This window comes from Lissotriton helveticus, chromosome 5_1, assembly GCF_964261635.1.
Source record: "Lissotriton helveticus chromosome 5_1, aLisHel1.1, whole genome shotgun sequence".
NCBI lineage: Eukaryota > Metazoa > Chordata > Amphibia > Caudata > Salamandridae > Lissotriton > Lissotriton helveticus.
Window position 1 is genome coordinate 2,129,902,932 of NC_136065.1, and position 20,052 is coordinate 2,129,922,983.

At 49.7% G+C, this 20,052-nt stretch overlaps 1 protein-coding gene across 2 annotated transcripts in view; it reads right to left on the reverse strand.

Moving 5' to 3' along the window:
• Nucleotides 1-20,052, reverse strand: part of FUBP3 (far upstream element binding protein 3) — a 303,302-nt gene that overhangs the window by 176,898 nt on the left and 106,352 nt on the right. For both annotated transcript variants that reach the window (XM_078646216.1, XM_078646214.1), the window contains exons 9-10: nucleotides 12,927-13,031; nucleotides 665-767 (exon numbers count right to left, since the gene is read on the reverse strand). In XM_078646216.1, the coding sequence (XP_078502342.1) occupies nucleotides 665-767; nucleotides 12,927-13,031 (208 nt within the window). The remainder of the gene's footprint in view (nucleotides 1-664; nucleotides 768-12,926; nucleotides 13,032-20,052) is intronic.

A 20,052-nucleotide genomic window follows, 5' to 3' on the forward strand; every position in this document is an offset into this window, starting at 1 on the left:
GGAGCCCTCTGTGGATGATCAAGTCATGGAGAAGGAACCCAATGCAGCAACATGCATTTATTTGTAGGGGAGGGCTTTTTTGTCCTTTGAACTACATTTGCCTGACCTTGAACGAAATTACCAAAAAATCTAGTTGACTGTTTTACAACCACTCAAGAAGAGGATAATCCCCCGGTCACTTAACATAATATTTCCTGGGCTACACTTAGTTTTTGTCTGTTCAGAAAACCTCTCAACAATGGTCAGTGTTGGTATCAATTAAGAACAGGTAAAAAGCTCAGAGGCTGGTACCTGCAGAGGTGAGGAAGTACTAGAAAAGAGGAGAAATAAGCTCTGATGTGATAAAGCTCCAGCTCTAAGCAGAAAGACTGGGGAACCAGCAGGAGGGGCTACACACGGCTGAGCTCGCCTATCAAAGCTCCTAACGACTGCGCAATTAATGTTAGGAAGTCCTGGCTACGAGATACAGACCCTAAGAATGTAGAGGAAGGGGCTAGACATGAGGAGAAGTCATATTAGCACCTGGAGTGGAACACAGACATTTCAATAAGCATTGTTAAAATCCGGTGCTCATCCTACGCGCCTTCGGACACAAACACTGTACTGGGCCAGCAGCACTAAGTCTGCTATGACCATCTGTGCAACACAGCAAGAAGAGACCCACCTGGTTTGAACTGAATCCGAACTCCGGCATCGTTCTGGATCTTTTTAATCATCTCCCCATTTCTTCCTATCACGATTCCCACAGCGAACCTGGGCACTGAGACCTGAGGAGCAGAGGGAGAACCACACAGAGTGGGGGAATGAGAAAACTGGGGACCATAGTATTAGACTGAGTGAAGCACAGAACAGAGAAGGAAAACGCCCCAAAACACACGGAACCCGAAGGACAACTTCCATAACATGAGAACTAGGAAAAAGAAAGGCGATTAGCAGCAACCGATAAGAACAAAGGAACAAAAAGAGAGCAGGTTATGAAGGAAAGTAGCAATTGAAAGACAGCAAATAAAGCAACAAACAAAAAGGAAAAAACATCTGGATCATATTTTAAAGGTTACAAGTTATAGTTAGGCTGGTATTTCACTCGTACAAAAGCAAGGAAATTCAGCAGTTAGTTTGCTGAGCTAACTAACTCGCGCCTACGCAATGCACTGTTTATGACCTCACACATCACCCAATCCGCACAAAAATGGAAAATAAAAGCAGACATTCAATGGCCACCAACATATCCAAAAATAGGTTAAAAAAACAGTCTGAACATTGCACTACACATTACTATATACATACTTCTTTCAAAGCATGTTTAAACCCATATTTTTGTACTAAGTTTCTTTTAAAACCATATTTCAGACCTATTTTCCGTTCTCCCAGTTATTCGGGATGTTGCAATGACGTCGCTAACTGTGACGATGGCGCCTTTTCTATTAACACCTACATTACAGTATTTCACACACTAGAGGTTTATTACTGTACATTTCAAACTCATGTTTTATAGTGTATTTCAAGAACCACCATCTCTAAAACCTATTTTCTGTTTTCATTGTGACACTGGACATTGCAACGACATTGCTCATCGTGATCCCCACGATTACATCACAAAAGCAGAAAGCAATAATAATTCTTGTCACTCTGTTGATTTTCCCATGGATCTTTCTGGTGGGCGGGTGTCTTGGCTGCTGGGTGTGAAATGAGCAACAGTTTGGGGGTTGTGCCGACTTTCTCCTGTGATGTGGTCTGTATAGAGACAAACTGCAGTTCCCCGATTTCCTTATGGGTTTCTAGTGCATGGACTTGCGCGTTGACAACTAGTCGGTGGTTGGAATTGTTAAGAGGCTTGTCTTTCTGGGGCAGGAGCAGGCAGAGTCTTGAATTGAAGGTGCAGGTCTTAGGACCTTGGAGAAATTAGAAAGTCAGATTTACGCCTTCCTGGCTTGAGTTTTTTTATAGATTGCATCAGTGGCACTGCTTGGGGTTTGTGGGAAAATGATGGGGCTTTCGGTTACTGATGTGCCTGTGGCCTTGGCCTTCGGGCCGAGCTTCTTCGTCATGTTAGAAGTTGCTCTGGTCTTGCCAGATCTCATTATGGCAGTGGGGTAAGGACTCTGTGACTAACACTTTTTTCGAGATTGTTAAATCAATGGATGATTGGGTCCTGCTTGCGTCCCCCAGTTGTGCCCAGTGCAATTGTGCCCCTCTGTGGGAACCCCGTGTCAGCCCGTGGCACCCTGAGGGAAGGGGCACGAGAGGTTACATGGGAGTCATCGTTCTGGCTTGGCAGTATAGGCTGGACTGTTCCAATGAGGAACAGGGTCAAGACTGATTTGCATATTGTAGAAAGCTGTATTTCTGTTGCAGTAACCCCACCACTTTTTGCTAGATTTCGGATGCACTTTGACTTGGTGTCGCGAGTCCCTGCTAATCAGGTTCCCAGGGCCTGTGTTCTTTCCCAAAACTGTACCGTGCACCCCCAATTGGCACCTCTCTGGCCACATGTCAGTCCCTTGTTAAAGGTAAAATGGACACCAAGGGCACTGTGACCAGGGAAGGCCTCTAAGGGCTGCAGCACATTGTGGCACCCTTAGAAGTCCCTCTAGCTGGTTGCACTATAGCACTGGTGAGGGTAGTTGCATGAGCACTGTAGAGTGTTTAAGTCCCTTCTTAGACATTGTAAGTGCAGTAATGTCAAAGAGTATATGGTCTGGGAGTTTGTCATTACGAACTCAACAGCACCATAACTGCTTTACTGAGGGAAGGTTGGTAACAAACCTCTCAGGAATCTTGAAGATGCCCCCTGAAAAACGACCAGCCTCTGGTGTGTTCCCTGACTGGTACACACCAGCCTGCCACCACGAGACCGGTTTCTGGACCCCTGGAGTGGGAGCCTTCGCTCCCTGAGCCCAGAAACAAAGCCTTTCCTGGTCAGAGGTGGTTACACCTCCCCCAGGTCAGGAAGGACAACCTATGGCAGGGGAGCTTCAAATGCCTTGCCGCCTTTCTAACACGACCCCCAGCCTCTCCTGCTACCAGAAGCAGGCCCCTTTCAGTTTCCCTTCCTTTTCGGCGGGAAGACAGGTGGGAAAAGCTAGCACAGCCCAGAAGGTGTGTCCACATCTGCCAATCCGACCCCTCAGGTGAGGGAGGCGAGATGAAGCCCACTCCTCAGTGTCCACCATCTTGCACATGTCAGGCACTCTCCAATAAGGATTAGGGATTATGCCCACTCCCCCACGAGGGGTGAGAACACCAAGGGTGTTGTCACCCTATGGTCAGTAGCCCATCGGCTACTGACCTCTAGACCCCTAAAACGCCCCCTAAATACAGTAGTTAGGGAGCAGCCCTGAAACAAGAAGAGAGATTCCTGCTACCTAAGAAGTACTACAGATGCCGCCCAGCAGAAGAGACCGCAGAGAACAACTGACTTGGCCCCAGCCCTACCAGCCCATCTGCAGTTTCCAGAGATCCTACACCAAAAGTCGCTTTGTCATGTAGCCAGCAACCTCCAGAGCCCCTAGGACGACTGACTGCCTTCAACAAAGACTGAGCCTCCTGTGAACAGCAGCTCTGTTCAAAAGAAACAGAAACAGCCAAGAAAGAATCAGAGCCTGCTGAGGACGAAAAAAAACCCGATGCCAGGAACCACCACTGCACCAGACTCCTATGGCCAGAGTCAGAGTGGCCTACCGGTCCCAGTGAGGTCTCCCAGCGGTCCAGAGTCAGAGTCCACCGTGGGTTGACCCCTGCAGGAATCCCAGACGTCGCCTGCCTCTGCACGGAGAACTAACACCAGGAGCTTTGCTTCCAGGTGACTGCTTTTCTTGTGGAGTTGGTTTGTATGAAACTTTGAAAACTGCAAATGTACAAAAACTGAATTACTTACCATTTCTCTAGGAAATGTCCCAGTGTGACATCTAGGCATATCACACCGAGTAGAAAAAGTAACTTAAAAAGTAGTCTGAAAAGCAATGTTTATTCTAATCTCAAAGTAACTCATTTTAACTGTTGACTTACCAGTAAACAAACCAATTGCATTTCAATGGAATATACCTGCAAAGTATTTCACTTAACTGCACCAAGCCTGGCTTGGTTCTAAAAATGAAAATTTTGATTCAAATTGGTCCGAGTTCAGTCTATGAGTGAATTACATCATTTCTTGCCTGAGTGTGTACAATAATGAATATGCTACTTACCAGTATGCATCTGTTCTTGGCATGTAGGGCTGCTAACATTCATATCTTAGCATTAGATCGCCGCCTAGTGTTGGGTCCGGATGATCGCACATTGTTGTCCTGGAACAGTCTTCGAAGTATCCTGAGATAGGTGGCTCCTCCCCTGGACTACAGTGCGCATGGGCATCGGCTCCATCCCCAGATTGTTTTTCGCCATTGTGGCAGAAGATGGAGTGAAAAGTGTAAAGGATGTCCATGCTAATGATTGAATACAATAGTATATCTGCAGCTGCGACAGGCACCGGGGAGGAGGGTGGGCGATATGAATGTTAGCAGCCCTACATGCCAAGAACAGATGCATACTGGTAAGTAGCATATTCAGTTCGAGGCATGTGGGCTGCTAAATTCATATCTTAGCATAGAATACATAGCAGTCCCTCCATCAGCGGCGGTTGCCCGTGCCAGCTGCAGAAACCTGAAAAAGTGTCTTGAGAACAGCCTGTCCTACAGCAGCTTGCTGCTTTGAATGCACATCAACACAGTAGTGTTTTGTAAAGGTATGTGGTGTAACCCACGTGGCTGCTCTGCAAATATCCTCTAAAGGAATGTTCCCTAGGAAAGCCATGGATGCCCCCAATTTGCGTGTGGAGTGCGCCCTTGGGGGTATCGTTAAAGTGCGCTTGGCCTTTTGATAACATATTTGGATGCACTTAACAATCCACCTGGCTATTCCTGCTTTGGAAATAGGGTTGCCTTTGTGTTGTGGTGAGAAGGCAACAAAAAGTTGTTTTGTTTTTCTAAAGGGTTGTGTTCTGTCTATGTAGTACATCAACGCCCTCCGTACGTCTAACGTATGGAGCATTCTCTCCGCCACCGTTTGTGGGTTTTGGAAGAATGCCGGTAAGTCAATAGTTTGGTTGAGATGAAACTGTGACACCACCTTCGGAAGGAATTTGGGGTTAGTACGTAGCACTACCCTATTTGGATGAATCTGAATGAATGGCTCTTGGATTGTGAGCGCTTGCAGCTCACTAACACGCCTCAGTGACGTAATAGCAATTAGGAAAGCCACTTTCCACGTTAGGAACTGGAGTTCACACGAGTGCAGTGGTTCAAATGGTGGTCCCATCAGCCTGGTGAGGACCACATTGAGGTTCCACACCGGAGCTGGCGGTGTTCTTGGGGGAATGACACGTTTCAGACCTTCAAGGAAAGCTTTAATGGCAGGCACCCTGAAGACTGAGAGATGCTGCCTATTCTGAAGATATGCTGCGATGGCGGATAGATGTATCCGAATAGAAGTGAACGCTAGATTGCACTTGTACAGATGTAGCAGATAACAAATGATGTTAGGGATAGATGCATCTAGCGGGTTGATGTCATTGGCTGTACAGTAAATGACAAAACGCTTCCATTTTGCAGCATAGCATGCTCTGGTAGTTGGCTTCCTTGCCTCCTTGATGATGTTCATGCATTCTGGAGGTAGGTTAAGGTATCCGAACTCTAGGACTTCAGGAGCCAGATCGCCAGGTTGAGCTGTTGCGGATCTGGATGCTGAATTTCTCCATGGTTCTGCGTCAAAAGTCTGGGCGTGAGGCGCAGTCTTCGATGCGGCACCACTGAGAGTTCGAGGAACGTGGTGTACCATGCTTGGCGCGCCCACGTTGGAGCAACCAGGATGAGAGTCATCGCGTGCTGCCTTAGCTTTCTTGCCACCAGCGGTATCAGAGGGGCTGGCGGAAAAGCGTACGCAAATTTGCCTGACCAGTTCATCCATATCGCATTCCCCTGCGACTGTGGGTGAGGGAACCTGGCGGCAAAGTGTTGGCATTTTGCGTTTTCCTTTGTTGCAAACAGGTCTATCTCCGGATGACCCCACTGCTGGAAGTACGGGTGGAGTACAGATGGGTGTAACTCCCACTCGTGCATTTGATGGCTGTGCCTGCTGAGCAGATCCGCCATCTGATTGTCCTTGCCCGGGAGGTGTTCTGCCATGAGGAAAATGTTCCTCTGAATGGCCCACTTCCACATGCTCTGAGCCAGATGAGACAGCTGTGGCGAGTGGGTGCCTCCCTGCTTTTGAATGTAGTACATCGCGGTCATGTTGTCCGTCCGGACTAACCCTACCTTGTTGCACAGATGTACAATGAAGGACTTGAGTGCCATGAAGATTGCCATCAGTTCCAGATAGTTGATGTGCATCTTCTGTTGCTGCGTCGTCCATAGTCCCTGCACAGTGTAAGTGAGCAGATGAGCTCCCCATCCCTGGAGAGATGCGTCCGTTGTCAGGATAATCTGTGGCACTGGCTCCTGGAACAGTCGGCCCTTGCAAAGGTTGTGTGGAGTCCACCAATGCAGAGAGTCGTATGCCCGACTGGTAACCAACACTAGGTCTGTCAATTGCCCACGAGCCTGTGTCCACTGATTCGCTAAGCACTCCTGGAGCGGGCGCATGTGTAGCCGTGCGTGAGGGACTATGAAGATGCAGGAGGCCATCATGCCTATCAACTGCATGAACACTCTTGCTGGAAGTGAGTGTTGTGGTCTGAATTTCTGGATTAGAGACTGCATGCTGTCTATCCTGACTTGGTTTGGTTGAGCCATGGCCGTCAGGGTATTGATCGTCGCGCCTAGAAACTGCCGGACATGTGCCGGCTGAAGGTGCGACTTTGGGTAGTTCAAGGAGAAACCCAGATTGTGAAGAAGGTGAATGGTAGTCGACATGTCCGCGGCGCACTGTTGTTCCGACTTGGCTTGAACGAGCCAGTCGTCGAGGTAGGGGTAGACATGGATGCCCTGCCTCCTGAGGTGCGCCGCTACTGTCGCCAGACACTTGGTAAACACTCTTGGGGCTGTGGTGACTCCGAAGGGTAGGACCTTGAACTGATAATGTTTGCCTTGGATAGTGAACCTGAGGTATTTTCTGTGGGACGGGTGTAGTGGTATGTGGAAATAAGCATCCTTGAGGTCTAAGGTTGCTAAGAAGTCCCCCTGTTTTAACAAGGGAAGAATCTGTTGCAGTGTGAGCATATGGAAATGTTCTGACAGTATATACAGGTTGAGGGGACGTAGATCCAGAATGGGTCTGAGAGATCCGTCCTTCTTTGGAATAAGGAAGTACAGGGAATACACCCCTGTGCCTTCCTCCTCCACTGGCACGAGCTCGATTGCGCCTTTTTGCAGCATCACCACTACCTCCTGCTGCAATAAGTGCAAGTGCTCTGCGGACATAGGCCGTTGCCTTGGTGGAATGTTGGGTGGAGTGGATTTTAACTCTAGACAATAACCGTACTGTACAAGTTGTAGCACCCACCTGTCTGTGGTGATGTTTCTCCAGACGGGCAGGAACTGTTGCAGTCTCCCCCCGACAGGTGTTAAGTGGTCGGGGGGCAGTGACAGAGAGTCACTGTTTGCTTGGGGCAGAGGAGCGGGAGTTGTTGTTCCCTCTGCCGCGTCCTCTGGTGCTGTTTCCTCGGTAACCCCCCTTGTTCTGTTTGGGGTACGAGGATTGTGCTCCACCTCTAGAGAATTGTGACTGTTGACCCATCTGCCCTCTGGTGACTCCACGTGCACCTGAGCGACGAAAATTATTGCCCCGAAACTGTTGTGACTGTAGTGCCCCCATAGACTTAGCAGTTTCGGTGTCTTTTTTAATATTTTCAAGGGTGGTGTCAACATCTGGACCAAACAGTCTATCAGGATTGACGGGCTGATTAAGTATGGTTGTTTGTATGTCAGGTTTAAACCCCGATATGCGTAGCCACGCCTGTCGTCTCAGCATGACGCTAGTGTTAATGGCCCTAGCTGCTGTGTCTGCGGCATCAAGTGCACACTTTATGGCCGCGTTGGAGATCAGTTTTCCCTCTTCTATAAGCAGTTTGGTGCCCTCTTGAAACTGCGAAGGCAGGTGTTCTAAAACTCGCTCTAGGGTGTCGTAATGCGCCCTATCATAACGTGCCAAGAGTGCCTGTGTATTTGCAATACGCCAAAAGTTGGCAGCCTGTGCAGCTACTCTTTTGCCCCCTGCCTCTAGCACTTTGGACTCCTTATCCGGGGGAGGAGCTTCACCCGTTGTTTGGGAGTTGGCCCTTTTGCGGGCATTTGCGACCACCAGGGAGTCCAGCGGCAACTGTCCCCGAATGTATGCAGGGTCTGCAGGTGCTGGTCTGTACTTTTTTTCAATACGTGGATTGACCACTCTCGCCCTGGTAGGTTCTTTAAAGATGTCCGCAGCATGTTTGAGGACCCCCTTGAGCATAGGCAGTGTCTTTACTGTCCTCTCAGAGACTGAAAAAGTGTCAAATAGAAAGTCTTCTTCTACTGGGTCAGCATGCATGTCCACATCATGATTAGCAGCTGCCCTTTCAAGGAGTGCATGAAAACCTGCTGAATCTTCAGTTGGGGATGCCCGTGCACTGAAAGGTTGTGGGTCAGGCTGTGGGTCTTGCCCCACATCCTGGGTGCCTTGGTCACCAATGTCATCATATGAATCCGGCTGTGCATCTGGTTCATTGATGGGGAAGGTGTACTGGTCATCTTCATTATATCCCTCACCCTCAGATTGTTCTGGGGAAGGAGTTGGGCTCCTTCTTGGAGGAGGCTGGATGGGTTCCATGAGGCCTGAAGCGTCCTGAGGAAGCCTTTTCTTCTTGAGGGGGATGACATAGGAGTCCACTGGCTGTGAAGTGATCCTCCTCTTGTAAAGGGTCAATTTGCCCGTGTCCGCGTCGATAAAACGCTCCGAATCCTCTTCTGAGTCGAGTACCCGACTTGAAAGTGCCCCTGCCGTTGAAGAATCCGACTTCTTTGGCGTCGATTTCGTTGAAAAGGCCTTCGGCGCCTCTTTTGGCGGCAGAAGGAAAAGAAGCTTACCCGCAGGCTTCACCGGAATGTCCATCGGCTTCTGTGGCGATGGCATCGGAGCCGACGTAGCCAAGGCCTTCTCCCTGATTCTCTGCAGTGAAGAGGCGATGGGGGACGTGTCACTTGCAGTGGCCTTTGGCGCCGACGAGGAGGTCTTGACCTTGACCTCGGATCCGACGTCCTGGTGACCCTTCTGAGTCTTTGACGATGAGGCCGCAGCCGCCGACCCAGAGTCCTTGGATCGATGCGCAGATGTACAAGCCTTCGATACGTGTGACTTTGTCGGCTCCGTCTCCACCACGCGTCCGACTAGAGTCCCAGTCGGAACCGGAGCCGTTTCGCTGGCTTTTGCGGGCTTTGACGGCGCCGCAGCGGTTGACCCGTGCCGACCACCCTTCTTAGAGGATCCCTCCTCCGGCGTCGATTTTGACACGGTGGAATCGACAGATTTCTTCGACTTCTGTGGACCGGAGGTCGACGGAGTTGATGGAACAGCGGGTTTGGTCGTTTTCTGCGGTACGGCCGCCATCTTAGGTGTGCTCGAATCCATAAGTTTCGGTTTCGATTTCGGGTCGGCCATTTTAGGTGTAGTCGATACCGTAGGTTTCGGTTTCGATACGGCCTGCCCAGCAAGTTTGTCCGTGGCCGGGCCGGAAGGCGGGGCCGTGGCTTGCGGTACGGGGTCTAGGGTAAGGCCGAAAGGCGATCCCGTGACCCGATCTTGATCTTCGTAACCTTCGGGGCATAGCTCGTCCCCTGAGCTATCTTCCGCGGCCCCATAAACCTCTTCGACGTCCCCTACCTCTTCGACGTATTCAAGGCCTTGACCCCCGACTCCGTCGTCGTGTTCCGGATCTGCCTCGACCTCCGTCTCGGGCGGGGAGATTTGAAGATGATGGCTCTGGTCCTCCTCTTCTTGGTCGCCGAAGATGTTTTCTGGATCCGGGGCCGCTTGTCTGGCCTCAAGGCGCACCGCGCGCCGAAGCTTGAGTGTCTTCTTTGACCTGAATCTTGCGCAGGCCATGCAGTTGTCTTCGTTATGGTCTGGTGAAAGGCATTTGTTACAGACCGGGTGCACGTCTATATGTGGGTACTTGGACCCACAGAGCGGACAGTACTTAAACGGACTCCGCTCCATGCTGGAAAGTTGCGGTCGTGTCGCGATGAGAAGGCCTCGATGTCCGAAGAGTGAAAATACTCCGCTGATTCCGACTCCAAGAGACGGAAGAACTCGAGACCGTGCGCAAACAATACCGACGCTATGAAAACAAGGCCTTTTGGCCTTAAAAAGTTAGTTTTTCTCGGTTCCGACAGAGAGACGTCGAGACCGCATCCGAACCCAATGGCGGAAAAAAACAATCTGGGGATGGAGCCGATGCCCATGCGCACTGTAGTCCAGGGGAGGAGCCACCTATCTCAGGATACTTCGAAGACTCTTCCAGGACAACAATGTGCGATCATCCGGACCCAACACTAGGCGGCGATCTAATGCTAAGATATGAATTTAGCAGCCCACATGCCTCGAACATGCTTAACACTACCCTCTGACAAAGCCTCACTGCTCGCCCACACTACCACAAATAGATTTTACCTCTGCCTACTTTTGGGGTTCCACTGGACTCTGTGCACACTAAACCTTACTGTGGTATAGTATATACAGAGCCAGCTTCCTACAAATAAGGCTGGGTCTGAACTGGGGTGGCGAAGTGAGCTAAAGAACAATTATGGATTCAACCCAGATTTGTGACTGGGGGTTAGTGTCTAAAAAGTTTCAGCGCTACGTCCATCATCATTGTGTTTTCTTTGCTGGCTTCGACTAGCCTGGGCCAGATCACACTTGCGGTAGGGGGGTCAGCAGATGCTCTTGCCCCGTCTCACCCACACGCAGGACGTTGAGACTCCAAAGTCTTTAAGCTGGCGGCGGGCACACTCGGCTGCAGGTGTGGGAGCCCTGGAGAGGGATGGGCTAAGGCGGAAAACAAAACATTGTGAGCACTATGTGCGCTGTGTGGAGGGTCTGCGAAGGTTGGGAGGACCTGTGCAGGAACACACCAGGGCGTCCACAAGCTGCACGCAAGGCCTATCTGGGATGCTTCTGTGGGGGACCCAGGATTCATGCTCGGTAGCTACAACCGTCACAGCTCAGGCACCTCACCTCCGAGTAGACATCTGTCCGTCCACCTTTAGATATAGCCTGGAGGGAGCAGGTCCTGGCCCCTCAGCCAGGGCGGAGGCTGTGAGCGGGAGTGGCCAGAGGGGCCATGCGGGCTCATGGATGATTCTGGTGCGGGGCGCTGGCTCAGGTCTTACCAAGTGTAAACTGGTGGCGTTTGGAGACCTTTGTCCACCCAACTACTGCCTAACCCGTGCTCGTGCACTCCCTGCTCCACACTCCTCGGTGCAGTGTTGCACTGCTCTCGGTTTTCTAGATCGACCGGAAGTCGGAATTCTACTGCAATGAAAAATGAATAAACAAGGAGGTGCAGAGTTCGGCTTCATACCTGAGAAAAGAAAACATTAACTGGATTGGACAGATCGCGACACATGCAAGTGCAGCTCACACGCAGGAGAGCAGGCAAATTCCGCCACATGGAGGGATACAAAATTATTTAACATGACAATTCATTTCAGGAGATTTTTTTTTTCCAACAGTTCTAATCCTTCCAGAAGGAGAGAGCACATGGCTACAGCATATCACAGTACTCAGATCTAAAAATAAAAACTCTGAACATGAAGTCCCTAATCTGAACTGCACAATGTCATCCTCCTCCTGAGCGTTGAGGAGCCAAAGAGCACAGCTAAACATGCAACAGAACAGAGGTGCCAGATGGGAGGCAAAACCAAGCTAGATGCCCAGGGGATGAAATGTGCACAAGTAACATTACTGGAGAAAGACTAAGCAGACAAGGGGGACTAAAAGAAAGTACATGCTGTAATAGAGTAGGGTGGCTGATGTACAACATGGTAAAGATAGAAGGTGGCCCTGGCGTCCCTTCTTGGAAAAACCAAAAAGAGGTTGCTTTGATCCCCCTCCCACCCCCTTCTCTCACTCACCCTGCACATGAGCACTTCCTTTGCACTCCCTCTTAGAGCATCTGTCTATTGATATACCTTTCACATTTGTAGGTTTTATTTACTTTGCTATTTTCAGAATAAGAGAATATAAATGAGATTGTCTCCAAAATACAGTAGGTGTGTCTCTCTCAGGTGTGTTGTGAAGAGTATTTGTTTCTCTCATGTAAACCTTTTTCAGTGACCTATCCAATTAGTTTCAAAAGTCACAGCCCCTTTTTGGTTCTTCCAAGAAGGGACGTCAGAACCACTGTGTATCTTCACTACGCTGTACCCAGGTCCTTTGACGTACTATGGGTTACCCCATTCGTTTGTAACGATGTACAGCATGAGCAGAGACCTGGCCAAAGTCAGAGAAAAACAAAAATGAAAAGGGCACAGACAGAAAGGAAACAAAAAAAAAGGAGACAAAGCAAGATCAGCATGCGGAAAGAACTACAGAGCTATGCATGCATAAAGGCTACAGCAACAACCACAAAGCATCCACGGAGGCAAAACATTACTTGGTTATCAAACCTGGTCGTCAGGTAAACATGTGAAATAATAAAAAGATTGCGCACAAAATGCTGTGCAGAACAGTAGAAAGTATGGAATATGTGAGGGGTGAACCCAGAATAAAGAAATTAAAATTAAGAAAAGAAAGTTACAAACAGGTTCCCAATAGAGGCTGACAAAGCACAGGTAAGCCACAGAAACAAGTCTTCAACCATAGTTTAAAATGCAGAAATGTACCACAATGTCTGCGAGAACAGTTTTGTCTTTTCCGAAAAAGACAAAGCAAAATGACAAAAATCTGATGTTTTAAGGGTTCTGACAGTTCCATACCTCTATACTGCTTCCAGGTACCCGGGAGGCAAAATCGGTACGTAAACCTCGGAAGTCTGCCTGGTCCTTTTCTCTGATAATTTCCAGTACCAGGTCTCTTGCTTGCTGCGGGAGGAGGGGAAAAAGTTTGAAATGCTTCAAAAGTGACCAGACTACACAGAAGTTTAAAGAACTATAATGGCAAAGGATTAAATACATCTGTATTAATGCTTTGGCTTTGAAGGCAGACATAGTGCAAGCACATACTTCAATTTTTTCTTTAAATTTTAGGTCTGCACAGCCTTCATCGCAGTCTAGTGTTCTGAGACCCAAAAACAAAATGGTTTCTTACCTGCAGGAGTAGTTTTGCAGCTTGAAGAATTTTCTGGATTCACATGCTGTGCATTACTCTGCCATCTAGTGGTTTGGTCCAGAATTCTACAGTATCCTAGTTCTCTTTTTAGGTCTCGCCTGCCGTTAGCAGCGTGCATGCGCTGTCTCGCCATGTGAGGGCTTCTTGGAATCCATACGGTTCCAGAAGTCGTGTGTCAGCTCCGCCAGCAATGGTCATGGCGTGCGTTTTTCGTCACTATTCTGAACATGCTTTGATGATTGCACGGAGGGTTTTTAGTCCCTCCTGGTTGCCACCCTGTCCGCTTTAGGCCACGCCCACCGGGATTGGATCGTGCACTGGCAGCATGATACGGTCTCCTTTGTTTACTCGCGTGAGGACTTTTTTCCCATTAAAGGCTTTGGCACTAGTGGTGCGTGTATTTTTGCATCACGCTCCATGCTATGTGTTTTACAATCGCGTAAAAATTAAGCTTTTGTGGATTAGGGCTCGGAATAAAAGGTAAGCTTCAGTGGATTATGCGTTTGATGGGTTTATTTATGGCTTTTTTTGGTGATATCGGTTATGCTATTGAGGTGCGATCTCTTGCGCGTGGGATGCATTTTGTTTATTCCACGCCACTTGTTGCTATATCTTGCCTGTGGGATGCTTTTTCTTCATTTTATGCTACTGTGTTACTATACGCTTGAGGTGCAGTTGATGTTTTCTTTATCTAAAGAATGCGTGAATGTGCACACGCCGCTGTTGACACGCCGCTGCTGTGCACTCCACTGCTCACACACCACAGCTGACACCACCACCGCTGCTGACACCACCACCGCTGTGCGCCCCAGTGACGAAGGCAGAATTTAATGCAGCCAAATTTGGAAGAGGCGGGCATGCACAGCACTGACCCACGTCATCTGAAGAAGTCAGGGCAATGAGGAGGGTGCAAGAAGCTGCCAGCACAGCTATGATAGGAGGAACATTAGACAGGTGCATGAAAGACCAGGACGAAATTAATTTGATCCCAAAGTGGAGTTACGCGAGCGGGGGATAAGAAGGTGGGTGCAACTAAAAGATGTGGAGTAGGAGGAGGCAAGTGCTCCTATGTAAAGGAGCAACTAGCTCCGTAGAGCAGATGGACGACAAGGCGTGCTGCCGGGTGGACGAGGCTTTACAGAGCAGATTAAGGCTGCTCGGCCCTCACTAAAGATAGTCGCTGGTTGTAGGAAGGTTGATCCCTGACTATGGTTGCCCCCAACTTTTTGCCTGGTGTTTTGCTGGTTTTCTGACTTAGTTGACCTGAGGCCCTGCTATTCAGGACCTCAGGCCCACTGCTCTCTCTGTAAAATGGATTCCATGTACCTTAGGTACATATCTAAATTGGATACTGAGCCACCTTATCAGTCCCTGTACAGTGTACCTTAGGTACCCAGGGCATAGGTGTACCCAGGGCCTACCAGGGGCTGCAGCATGTATTATGCCACCCCTGGCTGGCCATCCAAATCTGACACAACTGGCTGCACGACAGCTGGGGCAAGGTGGTGTACTCACCCTTTGCTTTAGATATAGTATACCTATATCTAACCCTAAAATGGACACACAGATCTCCTATCAGTCACTCCTATGGCAGGCCTTAACAATCCTGAAGGCAGAGTGCTTGGAATCGTGTGAGATGGTGCTCTGGCATGAGCTGAGCCTGTCTGCGGCTTTCGGGATCCATCCCTTAGCCGTTTCCATGATATCGCATACCATATACTCTTAAGTGCATTATAATCCTCGCGGTTATGTGCCAACTCTGGTATCGCTTTATCAAAACATGTCGAGTAAGGTGTCATACGAATTGGAATACTAACCCCTCGCCAATTCTGGCGACGGGGTTAGCATTCCACCCTTCTAGAGGGACACGACATGTATGTAACCCCTAACCCCGGTTAAAGTCAGACAGAGCCTTAGCATCCACAAAATGGATGCTGCCACCGAGACACAAGTCTGCCCTCCTGCTGCTGGGAGTCCTCCCAGAGCAGGAGATAAGGACAAAGGGTTTCCTGCCAGGGGCGGTGCCAGCACCGTCCCAGACAGGGTTTTGTGTATTGTAGGTAGGCAGGGCTTTAGAGGAAGGTGACTGCAAGTAGCACCCCGGTGCTCACTGTGCATAGGCCGGCTTGAACCAGTTCCAGGGTCACTCCAGACCCTGTGCTGGGGAAAAGCCCGCCAAGGAAGTGGGTGTAACCACCCCCCTCCTAGTCCCACCCATAGGGCAGGACTTAGTCGCGTGCCAGCCCCTTTTTACAGGATAAAGGTAGAGACTGGCCCCCTTCCAAATCAGATCATCTTTGGAATCAAGACACGACTTTCTGCGAAAGGACTTCAAGATTTCCTTCTTCAAGATTCTCCCTTGTGACTAAGGAGTAGTCACCCTGCATCCGCAGGCACCATCTAAAGGAACACTGCGGTCTGCTGTAAGTCCTTCCTCCGGAATCCGACTGCCCAGCTCGACGAGAACCGGCTTCCCTGGCACCTCTGACCTCTACCCACCTCTACAGCCCAGCTGAGAACCGTGGGTGCGACGAGACCTCAAGGGACCGGCCATCTGCAAGACTGCACGACTTCTTTCCAGCAAGCCCGCCGAGTAATCTACTGGTGAGTGCTTTGGGGTCCGAGAAGCCCCGACTCTGAGCAGCTCCAGCTCCGAAGTGCAGCCCCCCAGCATCTCCACGATCTGCGCGGGGCCCTTCTGCTTTCCGCTGCTCACCGCGTTGTTTGGCTACTAGCCCGTTGGCTTGTGGCCTTCCTGACGACGCCCGACGACATTTCTGCTGCTGGTCTGGTTGCTCCAGACTGGCCCTTGCTCCCTCCCAGAAGAGGAGCACCCTGGACCCTCCTGGTCCACTCAAGACGCCATTTTGAGTCCACCGCGTGGGCTTGAATTAGCCAAGGCTTGTTGCCCAATCCTGTGTAACTTCGACGCCAACGACTTCATCCTTCGTGGGACAGCTCGCACCTCCATCCTGGTCGCCAACAACGCCTCCTGGTCCGAGAGACTGCAGAGCCCAGCAGTGCCCACTCACCTGACTGCGGTGACTTCGCCCGGTGCCATCCTGGTGCCCACTTAATCACTGGCTAGTGATTCAAGAACTTGGTCCCCTCTGCTTTCAGGTTTCTTCTTCCTTGATCCAGGCTTGGATCCATCGAACTTTCCTTCACTGGTCGCCTGCCAGCAACTTCCTTCTTCCAGGCTCCTGGTCCGGCAACGAGATCCCCGACGTCTTTTCAGACCTATGCAGCTGCAGCCCCTGGGCTAGGTAACTTCGGCACTTCGGTGTCCCAGCATAGCCTCACTATCCAAGGGTCAGGATCCACTGCCGTTTTCTCCCTACCAGGTCGGGTTCGCCCGTGAACACTAACTTTGTGAATTCTAGCTTCCATAGACTTTGTCCCGCATCCCGCGTGAGAGTGCACACTCTGCACCCGAGTCCCCTGGGCCTCCTAGTAGTAATCTAACGATTCCCTAGTCCAGTCCTAGCGATTCCAAAGCCTATTAGAACTGTTACTTACCTGCTAGTAATTCGCATTCCACTTTTAGTGTATATGGTTTTTCGTGCCCCTCGGGCATTTGTGTAACGTGCTAACTTAAAAGTATTTTCGTAAGAGTTTTGTTGTGTGCTTAGCACCCTGTCCTCATAAAGAGTACAGGGTTGTTGTGATTCTAATAAATACACTGTTTATTTTCATAACACTTGTGTGGTGTTCTTTCACTGGGTGTTCAAGGGGTAATGTGATGGTAAAACAGCTGGCTTAACACGCCCTCTAGAGTCTTAGCCTTAGACTGCTCGTATCCATGCTACTAGGATAGCTGGTCTATAAGGTTGACTTACAACCAATCATCAATAAGGGTTGTTTGGACTGATATATAGTGATCACTAGAATAGTGAACACTGCACATCAGGCCAACTTCTCACATTGGTGAGCAGCGGTTGGGATTTGAGCTTGCTGTTGTTTTACCACACATGCCCTAAGAATATCTTGTGAAAGATCACATAAGTACTAAAGGTACATATAACTTAGCTTAGAATACTCTGAGTTCTACTGAACCAGCTGTTGTAGCTCCTAGGGCCTAGCACACCCTAAACTACAACTCTAGCAAGGGATCAGTAGGCAAACATATAGTGTAGGTAAGTGCACCACTTACACCTCACTAGAAAAGCATGTCGACTCAGGGGGACTCTACTGAGACTCCCCTGGTCAGTGTTGACCCTCCACAGGTCACTTCAAGATATGCAGCTCTCAATTTTCAGGAGATGAGGCAACTCTGTGTCTCCAGGAAACTGAAGCAGGGGTCTAACCCCACCCTTCCCTTTCTGATAGGTCTCTTAGAGACATATGATGCCAGAAAGCTCTCTCAGTTACATGAGAGCATGCCAGCCTTAGAGGGAACCTCTGGGGATCCAGACCTCCCCAACACTGATTCAGCAGTTGAGGAGGAGGATCAGGAGGTACTCTCTGGGGATGAGGTAGACAAAGGTCTTGAGGTAGTCAGAAGGCTAACTAGGACCAACTTAGACTTACTTGGGCTAGGATCTGGGGGCCCCCCAGTACTGACCCGAAGTGGGCCTAACCTTGGAGTTAGGAGAGATAGATCTCTTTCTAGGGACTCCAATAGATCTCTGCACTCTAATGCCTCTTCTCAGGGGAGAAGGAATCCTCCACAGAGGAGATTTACTTCCCCTCAGAGAAAGGAGCATGAAGCTAGGATGAGACAAGCTGAACTGAGGATTGAAAGGGAAGAAATTGCCCTGGCCAAAGAGAAGCTTGCCCTGGCAAGAGAGCAGCAGATGAGTGGGCTAGCTCCCACTGGTGGCAGCAATCTCCCAAGAGATAGAGAGAAGGGTTTAGATACTAAACACCTGACAAAAATAGTGCCCCCCTTTAAGCAAGGGGATGACATCCAGAAATGGATGGCTGCTCTGGAGAGGGCCTGCACTGTGCAGTGCATTCCCCAGAGTCAGTGGGCAGCTATACTGTGGCTCTCCTTTGATGGCAAAGGTAGAGATAAGCTCCTCACTACTAGAGTGGAGGATGCTAACAATTACCAGGTCCTGAAAAATGCACTGGTTGATGGGTTTGGTTTAACCACTGAGCAGTACAGGTTGCTGTTCAGAGACACCCAGAAAACTCAGTCTCAGGACTGGTCAGACTTTGTTGATTGTGCCACTAAGGCTTTGGAAGGCTGGCTACTGGGTAGTAAGGTTACTGATTTCAAAGGATTGTATAATCTAATTATGAGAGAGCAAGTCTTAAATAATTGTCAGAACCAGTTATTACACCAGCACCTGGTAGACTCTGATCTGACCTCTCCACAAGAGTTGGGTAAGAGGGCAGACAAATGGGTCAGAACCAGGATTAGGCCCAAGAACCAAGGTGGTGACCAGAAAAAGGAATCAACCAAGCCTCAAGAGAAGGGTGGGAATAAATCTACAGATCAAACCACATCAGGGCCCCAAAAATCCTCTGAGGGGGGTGGGTCCCAGAATCCTTCCAATAACCAAAAGAAACCTTATTGTTATCCCTGTAAACAGGTGGGTCATTTAAAAACTGACAGCAGTTGCCCAAAGAATAACAATAAGGAAAACATACCCCCAAGTAACATTCCCAAACCTCCTGTTACTACTAGTAGTAATCCCCCAGGTGGTGGGAGTGCCCCCAAGAATGTGGGTGCATTTACTTTGGGAGTTCCTGGGGACTCTGGCCTAACCAGGTCCCCAAACTCAGATACTCTTGTCTGTGAGACTGGCATGGGGTTTGCCAACTTCACAACTTGTCCCAACACTTTGGGCAAGTACAGACAGGAGCCCCTCATCAATGGTATAAAAGTTGAGGCCTTTAGAGATACAGGGGCTAGCATCACTATGGTGACTGAGAGTCTAGTCCCCTCAAGGCAACTTTTACCTGGTGCCACATACCAGGTGACCAATATTGATGGAGTACAGAGAGATCATCCCATGGCAGTGGTCAATCTCAGCTGGGGAGGTGTCACTGGCCACAAGAGAGTGGCAGTGTCACCAAACTTGCCTGTTGATTGCCTACTGGGGAATGATTTAGAGCTCTCAGCCTGGGCTGAGGTAGAGCAAGAAACCCATTCTAGAATGGTAAACATCCATGGTAAGGTTAGTGGGGCAGTGGTAGCCACAGCCCCAGTCCAAGATATCCTCCCTGAACAGGTCAGGAGGGTTGTGCCAGTCACAACCCAATCTCAGACAACTTCCTTCCCAGAACAGGTTGTCAAGGCTGTGATGGTAACAGCCCACACCCAAACTGAGCCCCCTCCTGAAAAGGTTGGGAGAGTTGTGATGGCCACAGCTCAAACTCAGACAGATGACAGTGTTGTGAAGCCTGAAACTATGGATCACTCCACTCAGACAGAGAGTATTGAGGAGGAAGAGAAATCTCCCTCCCACCAGACTTTAGGAACAGATCAGCCTCCTCAGGGAACTGATCTGACCCCTTGTGAAGAAACTGCCACAGGGGTAGTCAGGCCTAGCCTGGCAGAACCCCTGATGTCAGTGGACCCTTCCAAGGTGGGACCCAGTCTGGAGCAGGTAACCTGCCCCTCTCTACCCTGCCTCAGTCAGCCCAGGGCTGTAGAGGTCAGGGAGGCCAGTGTTGGACCCCAAGGGGCCCCCTGTCCAAAAGAATTTCCCAATCAGCAGATTAAGGGCACTGAAGCTAGTAGACCTAGCCAAGTGAAAATAAGACACACTCCTGAGGGATCCCCCTTAAAATTAGTTAGGGACCTCCCACAGATGGACACTG